Genomic DNA, 18,212 nt, shown 5'->3' with positions numbered 1-18,212 from the left:
ATCATTACAGTTCCTAGAGTGATTATCATTATGGTTCCTAGAGTGATTATCATTACGGTTCCTAGAATGATTATCATTACGGTTCCTAGAGTGATTATCATTACGGTTCCTAGAGTGATTATCATTACAGTTCCTAGAGTGATTATCATTACAGTTCCTAGAATGATTATCATTACAGTTCCTAGAATGATTATCATTACAGTTCCTAGAATGATTATCATTACTGTTCCTAGAATGATTATCATTACTGTTCCTAGAATGATTATCATTACTGTTCCTAGAATGATTATCATTACGGTTCCTAGAATGATTATCATTACTGTTCCTAGAATGATTATCATTACTGTTCCTAGAATGATTATCATTACTGTTCCTAGAATGATTATCATTACTGTTCCTAGAATGATTATCATTACAGTTCCTAGAATGATTATCATTACAGTTCCTAGAGTGATTATCATTATGGTTCCTAGAGTGATTATCATTATGGTTCCTAGAGTGATTATCATTATGGTTCCTAGAATGATTATCATTACAGTTCCTAGAGTGATTATCATTACTGTTCCAAGAGTGATTATCATTACTGTTCGTATGGTTCTTATGGTTCGTAGAATATTCATTATTACAGTTCTTACATTCAATAAAAATACAACCATGTTTTTAAACTTTTTTATTGATGAGTTGTTAGCATTTTAGCATCACTGTGCTATGTTAGCAAACTCCTAAGCAGTGTGAATACAACTTTTGGCAAACAACAGCTAAAGTTGCTAATGCTAAACTAACCTATGTTACATCTTTAGATAATTTATTTTTATATATTTTATAATAACAGCAAAACAGCGGCCGATCTTAGCATTGTTAAATACGTTAGCTAGCCAAGCTACGCTAGCATTGTGTTAGTTTAAGCATGCCTGTATTCCAGCAATATGTATATTAGCACTGCTAATGTGGCCAGTAGAAAAACAGTAGCATCTTCTAGTCAGCATGTAAAATTAAACTGACACTTTAAGCTAACTAATGCTAACAAATCTAACAACAAACAGCTATCTGACTTCGCATGCTAAGCCACATTTGCTAGCCAAACTATGCTGACTATTCTGTTACTGTTGTTTGTTATTATCTGTGTTAGCATTCGAACCTTAAGGCGTATCAGCTAAGACTAGACACGTACTCAAATGCTTCCAGCTACACAAGACCAATTTAACGGTGCAGGATTAGCACAAACTGCGTTCCTGGCATCGCTAGCAGCTATTTGTCGACTAGCACTGCCCTTGCTTCCTCACGCTGGCTGAGGAGGGTGGTTGCTATAGCGTGTAGTCACTGGCCACTTCTTTTCACCAGCCAGCAATTAGGTCTCAATTAGGTCTTGGAATTTTGGATTAACCGCTGCTAGCGTAGGTGCTTCGACCGACCAGCAAGGGACTGTTCAAATGGAGTGTGGGCGCCCGGCTAGTTGATAGCACAGCAGAGACTGATCGATGTCAGTAGCTTGAGAGTGTTTATCTCCGGTCTGTCAGAGCAAAGCAGTTTCATGAACATCACGTAGAGCCAGAGCTGGTTTGAGGAGACTGCGCTGGTCTCGCGGCGACATTAGCGTTTAGGTATGTTGCTAGCCTGAGCGTGATTACTGCTGCGTTTTTGTATCTGTGTTAGCATGTTTGCTTGAGTCGATGTTTGGCTTTTCAGACAGCTGATCCCGGCTCCTCTGCAGATCGAAGTAGGACTCGTACACCGGAACCATGTACTGAAAAAGACCGAGAATAGTGATTACCAGGCTAACCGCTAACCAAGCGTCTGTCGTAGCAGCCGTGGCGGCTTTTTGCAGTCACGCTAAGTGCTAGCGCTGGGTGATTTATTACTGTGATTGTGATTGTTTAGTAACCCTGACCGCTCTCTGTCTCGCTTCATTCTTTTACTTTCGGTTTCATCTGAGACTGAACCAGAGCCTCAGACACGAGCCAGCAGTAGTACATCAACCGTTTAGGGAAGGACCGACAAGTCAGAACATTATGACCACTGATGGGTGAAGTGAATAACACTGATTATCTCTTCATTTTATCCTCAAAGTGGATCTGAAAGCCAGATTGTGATGGCTAGACGACTGGGTCAGATCATCTCCAAAACTGCAGCTCTTGTGGTGTGTGTCCTGGTCTGCAGAGGTCCAAGGAAGGAACAGTGGTAAACCTGCGACAGGGTCATGGGTGGCCAAGGCTCAGTGAAAGCTGGTCCGTGTGGCCCGATCTAACAGACAAGCTCCTATAGCTCAAACTGCTGAGAAGGTGGCCTGGTCTGATGGTCGCTTACCTAAGGAACACACGGCACCAGGATGCACTATGGGAAGAAGAGAGCCGGCGGAGGCAGTGTGATGCTTTGGGCGACGTTCTGCTGGGAAACCTCGGGTCCTGCCATCCATGTGGATGTTACTCTGACACGTAGCTCCTACCTAAGCATCGCTGCAGACCATGTTCACCCTTCCATGGAGACACTTCCCTGATGGCAGGATGATGCTCACTACCACAAAAGGTTTGAGGAGCACAACAACCAGTTTGAGGTGTTGACTCTGCCTCCAAATTCCCCAGATCTCAATCCAGTCCAGCATCTGTGGGACGTGCTGGACAGACGTCCGATCCATGGAGGCCCCACCTCACAACTTACAGGAGTTAAAGGATCTGCTGCTGACATCTTGGTGCCAGATACCACAGCACACCTTCATGGGTCTAGTGGAGTCCGTGCCTCGACAGGATTCTCGAGGCTCCTCAGGTGAATGCACCCTAAACCAGTTCAGCTTTGGAAAATGATCCTGAAGGTCGTTTTTACAGAGTTCCTCACTGAAGAGGGTCAGATAGGTGAAGGTGAACCTCTCTTACCCACTGTGTGGATCCTCTGGATCCTCCTGAACTCTGCCCATCCTCTTCCAGGTGTTCTGGACTCTCCTCCTCACTCGGTGGTCCTTCCCTGATCACCATCCTCTCTAACAGATCAACAGACAAAAGACCAATCAAACCACAAGCGACGCCCACGTGCCCGGTCGTCCTGGTCAACCTTTTGGGACGTGGGGAGAACATGCAGAACTCCACACAGAGAGGACCCTGATCACCCAGACAGGGAATCAAACTCAGGACCTTCTCGCTACCCCGCGTGCTTTGATGTAAACTGAAGTGACGGGGTGTTTTTCTGTACCTGTTTGTTTGCAGCCCTTTATTTTCATCCACACAGTCACACACACACAGATGGATAAGATCAGCAGGGCGGCGGCGGTGACGGACCCCAGCATGGGTACTAAGAGCGGTCCGGCCTCCTGGGGTCCTGCGGTGGGACCAGGCGGAGTCGTACAGGTGGAGCTGCCTGGGAGTCAAACATACGGTTATAAGGATATTTATATAAATGTATAAATGTAATACGTTTATTATAGGGAGTCAATATTACACACTGTATGACCAAAAGTATTCGTACGGCTGACCATATGACCTCTATGTGACCTTTCAGCTAGAACAAAAGACTTTAAAGCATGTCTGTGGGAATTTGTGCTCATTCTGATAAAAGAGCATTTGTAAGGCTGGTCAGGAGAGCCTCAGTTGATGTTCCGGTTCATCCCAGAGCTGTTGAGTGGGGCTGAGGTCAGGGCTCTGTGCAGGACACTGGAGTGACTTAAAACTATGCCGGAGGAGGAAAGGACCTTCCCTAAACTGTTGATTCAAAGTAAAATATTCATGTACCGTTTGTTCCCTGGATTGTCACATGGGTTCCTGTTCCATTCACCTTCAGCAGTTTGGGAATGTCTTTTGTCACCTCACAATAATAAAATCCTGCATCATCTTCAGCAGCGTTTGGTATAGATAACGTGGAACAGTTGTCACGTATTGTTGTGTTGATGTGTGTTTTATTCAGAACTCTGCTGTATTGAAACCATTTGATTTTGAATCCAGAGCTGCTGATGTTCCAGCAGCAGGAGATCTGAACACGACCGCCTTCATTTAGTGAGATGCTGGGTGGAGACTGGATCACCCCAAAAGAGGAACTGGAACCTGAAACTGAACCACAGGGACACCATAAACCCAAAAACACCATAAACAAACGTTCAAATATTATCATCATTAAATAAAATAAAACCAACAAATGTAATTAGTTACATAACATTTTATTTTACATTTATGTCATTTTAGGACGTGGTAGCCTGGTGGGTGGAGCTTTGGGCTCTGCTATGCAGCCACTGTTGGACCCTTGAGCAAGACCCCTAACCGTGTCTGCTCCAGGGGTGCCGTACAATGGCTCTGACCCTGTGCTATGACCCCGAACTCTGACCCCAGCTTCTGAACGAGCTGGTATACGTGGTGAAAGAATTTCATTGTACTGTACACCTGTAGATGTATATATGACAAATAAAGTAGCCGACGCCGAACACACACAGCCTGGTGACACATTAAAAGTGCCACATTTCACGGCAGTCATTAAATTACACTCATAAATTAAACGATAGAATAAACAGACGCCACAATACACAGCACAGCCTAGCTTGTTTCCACACACTGTCCTCTGCGTCTACAGAACTGGTTGTAGGTTTTTTAAACTCAGTTACCAGTTACTCAGTCATGTTGTTAGCTGCTTTACACTTTCACATCTCTTACAGTTTATTCAACTACTGGTTTGTTCTTTTGAGACGCAGCACATAGATGATCACGTGTGTAGAGAATCACACTTTTACATTGATTATGGAATCCAAAAAGGAACAAACTGCACTCAATACATAAACACACGCATCACACACACTGTAAGAACACAACAGTATAGAGAAGTCTCTTACACTAACTTCATTAGCGTATGATTGCTAGGATGCATCATACTGCGCCTCATATTTTATACGATATGCGAATGAAAAACGTTAAATTACTAAACACATAAATCACTAAACACAAACTTTACATTTAGAATCTCACAGTAAATTGCATATTACACTGGAGACGACTCGTTTCACGGTCCGTGAATTACAAATATTATAATATACTTATTATATACGGATGATATACTTATTATTAGAGATGTGCCGATCGGGGTTTTTGGCACCGATTCCGATCTGCGATCTTCTTTCAGGGACATCGGCCGATAGCCGATTCCGATCGGGGGGGGGGAGGGCGGGGGGTCGGGGGTCACCAAGCGTAAGTTTCTCTTCTCGGTTATCTTTCCGTGTTTACTGTTATTAATTAAATGTCGTGGTTTTAAAATAAACACCAGCTACTACAGAACATTTTGTGTGACTCTCTTACATTAAAAAGCTTCATTAAACTGCTATTACCACAGATCTGTAACCGACCGTCAGACTCGTTCCGTCTAAGGAGCTAAAAGTTCAGCAGATGATCCTGAACTAACGAATTTGCTAATGAATAAACTTTTGCCTCTGATTGGCTCTGTAACGTTTTCTGTTCTCATCTACATCACAAGTAAGAACCGCTCACGATTGACCAAAGTGAACCAGGAGTTTATATAACGGGCTGATAGAATCGGCTCAGATGTGACCGGGTTGAATTATCTTTTTAAAGTAAATATTACAATCAGCAAAATTACATCGTATGTATGATGCACAACGTTAATTCTGTTATTTTAGGTCATGAAGAGCTTTCACTGTGGTTTCTGTACGATGGTTGATGAATGGTGATGTGATGGTTGGTGCTTCGTAGCTCAAAGTCTGGATCAATCCACTGAGCTGTTAACTTAACATGGTCTTTATATATCACACCATCGGATCGGCTACTTTTAGGAGATATCGGCCGATCGCATTATTTGATTACAAATCAAATAGCCAAATAGTCAAATTCATTCATAGCCGATCGATCGTCCCATCTCTACTTATTATACACTTATTATATAATGATTGTAGACTGGTTATACACTTATTATACTATATAGTGATTATAAACTGGTTATACACTTATTATACTATATAGTGATTATAGACTGGTTATACACTTATTATACTATATAGTGATTATAAACTGGTTATACACTTATTATACTATATAGTGATTATAAACTGGTTATACACTTATTATACTATATAGGGATTATACACTTATTATGCTATATACTGATTATAGACTGGCTATACACTTATTATACTATATAGTGATTATAAACTGGTTATACACTTATTATACTATATAGTGATTATAAACTGGTTATACACTTATTATACTATATAGTGATTATAAACTGGTTATACACTTATTATACTATATAGTGATTATAGACTGGTTATATACTTATTATACTATATAGTGATTATAGACTGGTTATATACTGATTATACACCTATTATATAGTAATTATATACTAGTTATATATTTATACTAGTTATATACTGTACTTATTAAACACTTTAATACTATATAGTATAATACAGATTATAGAGTGGTTATATACTTATTGTACACCTATTATATAGTGATTATAGACTGGTTATACACTTATTAAACATACTTATTATTATAACTTATTTATTAAGTTTCTACTGGCTGTATATCGGTTATTTATTGGTTGTATTTTAATTATAACTAATTAAACACTTGTTACATTTCTTATATATGTATTATATAATTATTAAATTATATTTATTAGATTATGAACTTATTATTATAGTAATTATATACAGGTTATATACTGGTTATATACTGGTTATATACTAGTTATATACTGGTTATATATTGCTTATATGTTGGTTATATATTGAATATATACTGGTTATTTATGTTACATACTAGTTATATACTGGTTATATACTGGTTATATGTTGGTTATATACTGATTATATATTGATTAGATAATAATTATATACTGATTAGTAGTCAGTTTAGATTCAGTATAATTATAATTTATAACAGTAAAAGTATTTCGTGTTTATTCGTGTTGTATTTTCTTTATTATTTTTATTTGAATATAAAATGTTCAGCAGCGTTTTGTTTGTGTGTAGTGATTGAGTAAAAATCATTGTGAAGATTAACAGGTACAAAAATCAAGTGTTTTATTAAAAAAGTCAAGATTATAAAATATAATAACATTTGATATGATAACAGTATAAAAATCGTCTTCTGATCTCTTGATGTAAGAACAATAAACACAATCAGTAACTAAACAAAATATTTCACTCTAATATTTAACGTTATGATAAAACTCATTGTTTTGTTTTTATACAGAATTTATGTTAGTCATTACATTAATGTTATAATTAATATAAACTGCTTTATTAATGAGCTGAACTCAGCTGTTTTTAATTAAGAACAATAAATAAATAAATAATTATTGTTTTTCTCCGTTACTCTCAGTGTCAGTCCTAATTTTCAGCATTTATTAAACGTTTTATTTTTTACTTAAAACGCTGGTTCAAGCAGTGTTGGGGTTGAACCAGTGACCTTTCGATTACTAGTCCAGTACCTTAACCACTAGGCTACAACTGCCGTGTTTCACTGTTTTTTATAGTTTAAATTTAAAGCTAAACTCTGCTACAGTATAGTGAAGATGTGATTCTGTATCGTACATTTACATTTTCATCATTTAGGAGACGCTTTTATCCAAAGCGACTTACAGCACAGTGACAGTATACTGTCTAAGCAATTGAGGGTTAAGGGCCTTGCTCAAGGGCCCAACAGCAGCAACCTGGTGGGGTTTGAACCAGCAACCTTCTGCTTACTAGTCCAGTACCTTAACCACTAGGCTACAACTATATATATATATATATGTGTGTGTGTGTGTGTGTGTGTGTGTGTGTATGTACATATATATACGTGTGTGTATACATAGATATATGTGCATATATGCTATATATTACGCATACACTACAATATATACATATATATGCATAATACATTTACATAATACATTTACAATGTAAATATAATACAAATGTATTTATATATATATATATATATATATATATATATATATCTAGATGTATATGTGCAATACACAAATAATGCATGTGTATATATATATATATACTATATGCGTGCGTGTATGTGTTAATATAGTTATATGTGTGTATACATACATATATGTGCATATATGCTATATATTACGCATACACTACAATATATATATGTGTATAATACATATGATTTACAATGTAAATATAATACAAATGTATGTAAATATACAGTATATCTAGATGTATGTGCAATGCACAAATACTGCATGTATATATACATATATATATATATATGTGTGTGTGTGTGTGTTAATATAATTAATAGTGTGTATACATACATATATGTGCATATATAAAATATATTACGCATACACTACAATATATATATATTTACATTTACATTTACATTTTCAGCATTTAGCAGACGCTTTTATCCAAAGCGATATGTGTATAATACATATGATTTACAATGTAAATATAATACAAATGTATGTAAATATTTATATCTAGATGTATATGTGCAATACATATATAATGCATATATAATATATTTATATATATATATATATATATACATATAGATACACGCATATAAATTTGTGTCTATATGTATTATCTGTTACATCTAAACATCATTTTACGTTACCGTAATTCCATTCAATTTTCAAAAACGCCATAGATTTACATTTATTTGTCTATACATTTTTGCCCCATACTCATATATAATATATGGTGTTTCATACATTAAACATTGTATAAATAAAGCATTGTATTATGATATATCATTTGGCACGTCTTCTGGTCTTTTCTGGATGTAAAGTGCATTTTGGAATAAATGAGCAGAATTATTGTTTATAGATGCAGATCAATAAATATAAAGACAGATTTTTATTGCTGTGCAGTAGGTGGATTTTCACACTTTGTGCTGTGGGTGTGAGGTTAATAAAAAGTGTAAAACAGGAACCTTCAGTGCGCTGAGCTGATTTTGAAGGTTTATACGTTTAACGTTGATTGTTAATATAATTATGAATAAATAATTAAATAAATAAATGAAGATCTTAGTCGACTTGGTGTTTCTGATTGATCTAAATTAAACACGAGTTCAAATCTGCTGTAGAGACTTTTTTTATCGGTAAGTTTTTGGACTCACCCCAGGAAGAGAGACAGGAAGTGAGAAGCCCACAGAGCAGAAGACTGAGACGCTGCATTTCAGACCCCCATCACATCACACACTGAGTACAGCGCTATCGGTACACATCAGATCATCAGATCATAGGTCACACACACACACACACACACACACACACACACACATATATATATATAAACGACAGAGCTGCTACGCTGGCATTCATTACGCACACAGTTTCACCTCCGAGTCAAAAATAAAGGTTGTTTTTTTTCCACAGTTACAAACCACACGTGTAAAACATCATTCAGGTGGTTCTGAGGTCGAGTTTACTGACAATACATCACCAAACACGCCGTCCAGAGTCACGAGCAGGACAATAACAATAACCAACAAGAACAGGAAATATAATCATACACCGATCAGCCATAACATTAAAACCACCTTCATGTTTCTACACTCACTGTTCATTTTATCAGCTCCACTTACCATATAGAAGCACTTTGTAGTTCTACAATTACTAACTGTAGTCCATCTGTTTCTTTACATGCTTTGTTACCCCCTTTCACCCTGTTCTTCAATGGTCAGGACCCCCACAGAGCAGGTATTATTTAGGTGGTGGATGATTCTCAGCACTGCAGTGACACTGACATGGTGGTGGTGTGTTAGTGTGTGTTGTGCTGGTATGAGTGGATCAGACACAGCAGCGCCGCTGGAGTTTTTAAACACCTCACTGTCACTGCAGGACTGAGAATAGTCCACCAACCAAAAACATCCAGCCAACAGCGCCCCGTGGGCAGCGTCCTGTGACCACTGATGAAGGTCTAGAAGATGACCGACTCAAACAGCAGCAATAGATGAGCGATCGTCTCTGACTTTACATCTACAAGGTGGACCGACTAGGTAGGAGTGTCTAATAGAGTGGACAGTGAGTGGACATGGTATTTAAAAACTCCAGCAGCACTGCTGTGTCTGATCCACTCATACCAGCACAACACACACTAACACACCACCACCATGTCAGTGTCACTGCAGTGCTGAGAATCATCCACCACCTAAATAATACCTGCTCTGTGGGGGTCCTGACCATTGAAGAACAGAAACAGATGGACTACAGTCAGTAATTGTAGAACTACAAAGTGCTTCTATATGGTAAGTGGAGCTGATAAAATGGACAGTGAGTGTAGAAACAAGGAGGTGGTATTGGGAAGTATTGGGACACCACGTCTAATTGTATTGTACTTTTACAAACTTTTAGGACTTTTGTGGCTTGTTCAACACCCAGAAACACAAACTAAGATCTTCAGTACAGGATATCATCAAAAAATGCACAACACATTGAAATATATGGACAAAAGTATGTGGACACCGCTTCTAATGACTGAATTCATGTGTTGCAGCCAGAACAGTTCCTGTTCCAGCCTAAGGAGCTTAGAAGCCCTGACCTCAGCCCCACTCAACAGCTCTGGGATGAACCGGAACATCGACTGAGGCTCTGTTGACCAAAATCAGTGCCCAGCCGTACAAATGCAGTCAGTCATGGGCACAAATTCCCATACACAGACACACTTCAGACTCTGAGTCATATCTCACTGATTCATAACAAACAGATACTGACTCTGAGTCATATCCAACTGACTCTGAGTCATATCCAAGTGATTCATAATGAACAGGTACTGACTCTGAATCATATCTCACTGATTCATAACAAACCGGCACTGACTCAGAGTCATATCCAACTGATTCATATCAAACAGGTTCTGACTCTGAGTTATATCCAACTGACTCTGAGTCATATCCAACTGACTCAGAGTCATATCCAAGTGATTCATAATCAACAGGTACTGACTCTAAATCATATCTCAGTAATTCATAACAAACAGCCTCTGACTCTTAGGCATATCCAACTGATTCATAATGCACAGGTACCGACTCCGAGTCATATCCATCTGATTTATAATGAACATGTACCGACTTCGAGTCATATCCAACTGATTTATAATGAACAGGTACTGACTCTAAATCATATCCAACTGATTCATAACAAACAGGTACTGACTCTGAGTCATATCCAAATGATACATAACAAACAAGTACTGACTCTGAGTCATATCTCACTGATTCATAATGAACCGGTACTGACTCTGAGTCATATCCAACTGATTCATTATGCACAGGTACTGACTCTAAATCATATCCATCTGATTTATAATGAACAGGTACTGACTCTAAATCATATCCAACTGATTCATAACAAACAGGTACTGACTCTGAGTCATATCTCACTGATTCATAATGAACAGGTACTGACTCTGAGTCTTGTGAGAAGCTTCTCAGAAGAGCGGCTGTTGAGGTCACTGTGTTTTTTAAATGATGTCCAACAAGCTCATGGTCAGGCGTCCGAATACTTATAGGGTTATATAGTGTATAAACAGATCTGTGTGTACAGTACAATGAATTTTTTTCCACAGATACAAATTTACTTGGTCACAAAGAGTTAAGGACCTTGCTCAGGGGTCCAACAGTGGCTGCTTAACAGAGCTGCTCAGGTGTCCAAATACTTTTGGCCCTATAGTATATAGTCGTACCTTTTGACAACATCAAAGAAGTGAAAGGCGTCTGTCTGGGGCAGAAACGGGTTGTTGACGTGTTCACCTTGGTCGACTCCGCCCCACACCTGCATGACCCGGCGTGTGTGTCGCATGGAAACGAGGGTGTGGGTGTGCCTCAGGGTGTGTCAGATACAAACGAGGTGTAAATGAGGGACGAGTGCGCCTCTGACGTGGAAGCAAGGAAGAGACCGTCCAGAAACAATAACACTGCTCAGTGTGGAGGACATGGGTTCGAATCCCTGATGAGGAGACGGTACATACGGGACTGTAGTAGCTCTGTGGGTAGAGCTTTGGGGCTTTAAATCAAACGGTTGTGTGTTTGAATCCCAACTGTTGAGTGCTGTACAATGGCTGACAGATACACAATGTGGTCAAAAGTGTTTGGACGCCTGATCATGAGCGACCTCTGTGTGACCTTCTCAGCTGGAACAACAGCCACTCTTCTAATGAACAGGTACTGACTCTGAGTCATATCCAACTGATTCCTAACAAACAGTTACTGACTGGGTCATATCCAACTGAATTTGACTCTGAGTCATATCCAACTGATTCTGAGTCATATCCAACTGATTCATGATGAACAGGTTCTGACTCTGAGTCATATCTCACTGATTCATAATGAACAGGTACTGACTTTGAGTTATATACAACTGATAAATGACTCTGAGTCATATCCAACTGATTCATATCCAACAGGTCAAAGTCAAAGGATCAAACATAATAAACACCGAACTGTCAGACAGTGTATTATTATTATTATTATTATTATTATTATTATTATTATTATTATTATTATTATTATTATTATTATTATTATTATTATTATTATTATTATTATTATTATTATTATTATTATTATTATTATTAATATTATTATTTTATTGTTATCATTATTATTATTATTTTATTGTTATCATTATTATTATTAATATTATTATTAACATTATTATTATTGTTATTATTTTATTATTATTGTTATTATTATTATTAATATTATTATTAACATTATTATTATTATTATTGTTATTATTTTATTATTATTATTATTGTTATTGTTATTATTATTATTATTATTATTATTATTATTATTATTATTATTATTATTATTATGATTATGTGTCACACGTTGGTCGCGGTTCTGCATGGAGGCTTGGCCAGACTGGGAGCGACACTTGGACCACCCAGCCAATCACTGATGCAGATCTACCTACAGAGGCGAGACAGGACAGTTCAAGAACCTAAATGAATCCCAGTTGTGTGACCGAATGGTTGAACAGGCTGGACTCAGGGAGAGTGACCTCTGGTGGATGTGAGGCTGAACTTCATCTCTACAGTTTTTTATCTTGTCTTCTGAGGTCACATGACTGAGGTCACATTACTCTTCCTCTTCTCCTTCTTGTTCTAGCTCGTCACCTTGCTCCTCCACGTCTCCATCTTGTCCTAGTTGCTTATCTTGCTCTTCTACGACTTCTTTGTGTCCTAGTTGTTCATTGTGCTCTTCCACATCTTTGTCTTGTTCTAGTTCCTCACCTTGCTCCTCCAAGTCTCTGTCTTGTCCTACTTGCTTCTCTTGCTTTTCCACATCTTCTTCTTGGTGTAGTTGCTCACCTTGTTCTTCCATGTCTCAGTTTTGACCTAGTTGCTTATCTTGCTTTTTCACGTCTCTGTCTTGTTCTAGTTCGTCAGCTTGCTCTTCCACATTTCTTTCTCGATCCAGTTGTTCACTTTGCTCTTCCACGTCTCCTTCCTGTCCTAGTTGCTTAACTTGCTCCCCCACATCTCTGTCTTGTCCCAGTTGCTCTTCCACTTCTCTTTTTGTCATAGTTGCTCGTCTTTGACCTAGTTGCTGATCTTGCTCTTTAACGTCTCTGTCTTGTTCTAGTTCGTCAGCTTGCTCTTCCACGTCTCCATCTTGTCCTAGTTGCTCACCTTGCTCTTTCACGCTTCCCTCTTGTCCAAGTTTGTCACGTTGCTCTTTCATGTTTCCGTCTTGTCCTAGTTGCTCAACTTGCTCTTCTACGTCTCTTTTTGTCCTAGTTGTTTGTCTTGCTCTTCCACGTTTCCCTTTTGTTCTAGTTGACTCAACTTGCTCTTCCAGAGCTTTGTCTTGTCCTAGTTGCTTATCTTGCTCTTCTACGACTTCTTTGTGTCCTAGTTGTTCATTGTGCTCTTCCACATCTTTGTCTTGTTCTAGTTCCTCACCTTGCTCCTCCAAGTCTCTGTCTTGTCTCTGTCTATCTTCTTCTTGGTGTAGTTGCTCACCTTGTTCTTCCATGTCTCAGTTTTGACCTAGTTGCTTATCTTGCTTTTTCACGTCTCTGTCTTGTTCTAGTTCGTCAGCTTGCTCTTCCACATTTCTTCCTCGATCCAGTTATTCACTTTGCTCTTCCACGTCTCCATCTTGTCCTAGTTGCTCACCTTGCTCTTTCACGCTTCCCTCTTGTCCAAGTTTGTCACGTTGCTCTTTCATGTTTCTGTCTTGTCCTAGTTGCTCAACTTGCTCTTCTACGTCTCTTTTTGTCCTAGTTGTTTGTCTTGCTCTTCCACGTTTCCCTTTTGTTCTAGTTGACTCAACTTGCTCTTCCAGAGCTTTGTCTTGTCCTGGTTGCTCATTTTGCTCTTCCACGTTTCCCTCTTGTCCAAGTTCCTCAACTTGCTCTTCCACGTCTCCTTCTTGTCCTACTTGCTCACCTTGCTCCTCCACATCTCTCTCCTGTCTGTTAGTGTTAGATGAATTCTCTGAACCTTACACACAGAAATATCAAACAGAATTTCCGGATCATTAAACAGAACCTGAAATCACACAAAGTCTTCATTAAAAATATAACTGATTTAGAACTTCTAGTTTGGGCTGTAAACTCCACATGTAGACGCCGTGTCTAGTCCTTGCCTGTAAAAGGGACGGGTCACGCCTCACTGCTGAAGTGCGAGGTAAAGCCCCACACCTGCAAGATCTGAAAATGAACCCAAGTGTAGGATGTTTCACAAAGGTAGAACAAAACTATGGGTAAAAACCACCAACAAAAAAAGGGGACAGTTTGCAAATAAAAGCGGCCAAATATTTAGAAACAAAGTACTAAACAAAAGACATAAAAACGTCCCCAGCTGCAGAGCCGGACTGGACCAAGTGACCAACAATCAAAGCAGGTTTATCAACAAAGGAGCTGGAAAAGGTGAGAAGAAGAAACCGTGGTGTATAGAAGAAGCAAATTAGTGCTCATGAGAGGACAACAAGTGATTGTCAATCAAGAGAAACAAACATATCAATAATTAGTGCCTCCATGCCCCCTCTGCAGTCCCAAAAGGCCACGCAGAAGGACACGACGGCTGAACTCCTTCAGTAACTGAACCACGTGACAGTAAGTACAGACGTTCAGTAAGTAATATGTAATAATATTTAGTTTGGTCGTACCTGGTGTCTCACGTGGTTTCTTTTTCAGGTCGTGGTTCAGGTAGCACACCGCTAACAGGAGCGTAACCACGGGAACACATCTAAAGATGAAAATCACGAGTTCGTCTGAATCCTGTTCAGCATCTTCTGATAATAAACAGAACAGAACAGAACAGAACAAGACATCAATACACCCGACACACTGCTCTCAATCACTGATTTTATTTCTGCTTTCATTCTAATTCTGATTTATTTATTTCTGCAGAAATGTGTGAATGATGTACAGTAATAAAATACAGTTATCTAACATAAACACAGACTCTTAAATCTGAGTGTTTTTACTTGATGTTTTATTTTTACCTTCTTTAGTCGAAATCACGGGCGTCACTTTTGTTCCTTTAAGATCTGATTAAAATAAATAAATAAATAAATAAATAAATACATAAACAAATAAATAAATAAATAAATAAATACATAAATAAATACATAAACAAACAAACAAACAAACAAACAAACAAACAAATAAATAAATAAATAAATACAACTAAAACAATACAGATATAACAATAATAATTTATAAATTAATAAATAAAAAATATCTAAAATATAATAATGACAATAATAAAAATAATAATTATAATATTACAAATAAAATATAATAACAATAGTAATAATAAAAAATAATATACAAATAATAAAATAAAATAATCTTTAAAATTATAATAATAATAATAATAATAATATTATATAAAGAACAACAATGATAATATAATCAATAAAATAATAACAATAATTACTATATCATGATTTAAAATAATAAAAATAGTAATAATAACAATAATAATATACATATGCATAAATAAATGAAAAAATATGAAATATAAAAAAACAATAATAATTTATATATAAAAATATCTAAAATATAATAATAATAATAATAATAATAATAATAATAATAATAATAATAATAATAATAATACAGCAAGGCCTGCTGACATCTCACTAAAAGATTACTCATAACTTCAAGAAGTTACAAATAATACCCCCCCCCCCCTCCCCCCCCCCCCCCCCCCAAAAAAAAAAAAAAAAAAAAGAAATACTAAAGAAATATTTCTAATAGTTCTCACTGTGGTTCGCTGGAGTTGTAGAGGTCTAAAAAAGTCTCAGGGTTTTACTCCTCCATTAAACGTGAGTAAATGATAAATAAATGCTCTATTACAATAGATGAATTTGGAGAAATATTTACGTACCGTTTGTTCCCTGGATTGTCACATGGGTTCCTGTTCCATTCACCTTCAGCAGTTTGGGAATGTCCTTTGTCACCTCACAATAATAAAATCCTGCATCATCTTCAGCAGCGTTTGGTATAGATAACGTGGAACAGTTGTCACGTATTGTTGTGTTGACGTGTGTTTTACTCAGAACTCTGCTGTATTGAAACCATTTGGTTTTGAATCCAGAGCTGCTGATGTTCCAGCAGCAGGAGATCTGAACACAACCGCCTTCATTTAGTGAGATTCTGGGTGGAGACTGGATCACCCCAAAAGAGGAACTGGAACCTGAAACTGAACCACAGGGACACATAAAGAACCTGATCAGGGTTCCATTATGAAGCAACACACTCAAACATTCTCCTACTTCCACCAAGGGGCAAATGAAAACTGCTGTTGGGCCCCTGAGCAAAAACCCCAAACCCTCGATTATTCTGGATTGTTTGTAGACAGAACTGTAAGTGGTTTTGGATAAATGCAGAGGGTGGATTGGCTGCTTTGATTCTTTATATGTGAGTAAGTACATAACTCGTTTTATATAAACAACAACAATAATAAAAAATTTTATAAATGTAAATATTAATATTAATAACAAAATAAACAACAACTACAATAAAAATTATAAGGTCTTAAAAAATAATAACAATAGTAATAATAAAATTAATAATAATAATATTAGTAATAGTAATAATAATTTAAACATTTATGCTACTACTATTATTATTAATATTAATAATGATATAAAGAACAACAATAATACTTAAAAAATATTATAATAAAAAATATAAAATACTAATACTGATTATAATAATAATTATTATTATTTAAACAATACTATTTTTATTCTTCTTTAAAAAAACGTTTTAAAATATTAATAGTTTTAGCAGTAAATGCTTGTATAATTAGAATAGATTTGTTATTTTGGACACATCAGCTGTGTTTTTATTTTAAAACTATTAAATAATTAATTAATTAAAAATATTATATATAATGATAATTTAAATAACAACAACAGTAATACTATTAATGCTAAAATATAATAATAATAATATAATATTTTATAATAGTATTAAATAATTAATTATCAATAATAATAATTTAGCAGTCAGTGCTTGTACTATTAGAGTAGATTTGTTATCACATCAGAAGTGTTTTTATTTTATTAAACACATAAAACAAGTTCATAAACACTCATCAGCTATTTTATTTATTAAAGGAAGAAAGTTTGTAACTTCCTTCCTTAAATATAAGTTTATAATTCTTTCAGTTTTTCCAGACGGAGATTTTACATTTTAATTTTTTAATTTCTTGAGGGTTTTTTGATTCTGATGCTGATAAATGAACAATAAGTGTAAAAATACATAAAACCAGAATGAGAGTCGAGAATTCACATCAGTCTTTAATGTTTAACTGTTTTACTCCAAAAATATAAAGCAAATAAACACAAATTATTTTATACATTTACATATTTTATATTCCTAAAGCAGAAGGGTCCAGAAGTGTTATTACGATAAAAACTTTTAATATTCTAACAAACAAAACAGAAGATTTTAGGTAAAATGAAGTGTGTAGTAATAAATATTATTGTGAACAACAATGTGCAGTATACTCAGTACAATATCGTCTTAGCTACTCAGGACATGTGCAAAACCCCGCTGCTACCTGTTATGTTTCAACTATTATCTATTGTCTTTTTATGACAATAATAATAATAATAATAATACAATGCTAGTTTTAGTCTTTATTCTTTATCATGAAAGATAATAATGATCCAACTAACCAAGATCCATAAATACAAATTAAATAAAAATACTTACTAAAGAAAATACCAAATAAGTAAAGCAGTAATACAGAAAAATTAAATAATCAAAGTAAATGAATATAAATAAAAATATAA

At 36.3% G+C, this 18,212-nt stretch overlaps 2 protein-coding genes across 2 annotated transcripts in view; both read right to left on the bottom strand.

Moving 5' to 3' along the window:
- Positions 1-655: 655 nt before the first annotated feature.
- LOC134312024 (uncharacterized) lies at positions 656-10,858 on the bottom strand. The gene is made up of 5 exons (XM_062993667.1): positions 10,765-10,858; positions 3,717-4,031; positions 3,181-3,345; positions 2,868-2,971; positions 656-1,744 (listed from the first exon to the last, which is right to left on the bottom strand). Exons 1-5 carry the CDS (start codon positions 10,856-10,858, stop codon positions 1,625-1,627), a joined length of 798 nt encoding a protein of 265 aa, XP_062849737.1. The 3' UTR covers positions 656-1,624.
- Positions 10,859-13,852: 2,994 nt separating this feature from the next.
- Positions 13,853-18,212, bottom strand: part of LOC134312023 (uncharacterized) — a 7,966-nt gene continuing 3,606 nt past the window's right edge. Inside the window, exons 3-6 of the mRNA XM_062993666.1 lie at positions 16,295-16,609; positions 15,405-15,449; positions 15,066-15,191; positions 13,853-14,398 (exon numbers count right to left, since the gene is read on the bottom strand). Coding sequence (XP_062849736.1) covers positions 14,025-14,398; positions 15,066-15,191; positions 15,405-15,449; positions 16,295-16,609 — 860 coding nt within the window. The 3' untranslated portion in view covers positions 13,853-14,024. The remainder of the gene's footprint in view (positions 14,399-15,065; positions 15,192-15,404; positions 15,450-16,294; positions 16,610-18,212) is intronic.

Source organism: Trichomycterus rosablanca, chromosome 4 (assembly GCF_030014385.1).
Source record: "Trichomycterus rosablanca isolate fTriRos1 chromosome 4, fTriRos1.hap1, whole genome shotgun sequence".
Lineage (NCBI taxonomy): Eukaryota > Metazoa > Chordata > Actinopteri > Siluriformes > Trichomycteridae > Trichomycterus > Trichomycterus rosablanca.
Note: the sequence above shows the minus strand (reverse complement) of the source record. Positions and strands in the feature narration are given on the sequence as shown.

Coding starts and splice junctions, on each gene's coding strand:
- LOC134312024 (XM_062993667.1), bottom strand. CDS start 10,858: ATGACTCTGAGTCAGTTGGATATGACTCAGAGTCAGTTGGATATAACT. Junction 4,032..10,764: donor TCAGTTGGATATGACTCTGA/GTCAGTGCCGGT, acceptor CCTGTGGTTCAG/TTTCAGGTTCCAGTTCCTCT. Junction 1,745..2,867: donor CCAGAGGATCCACACAGTGG/GTAAGAGAGGTT, acceptor GGTCTTTTTCAG/TACATGGTTCCGGTGTACGA.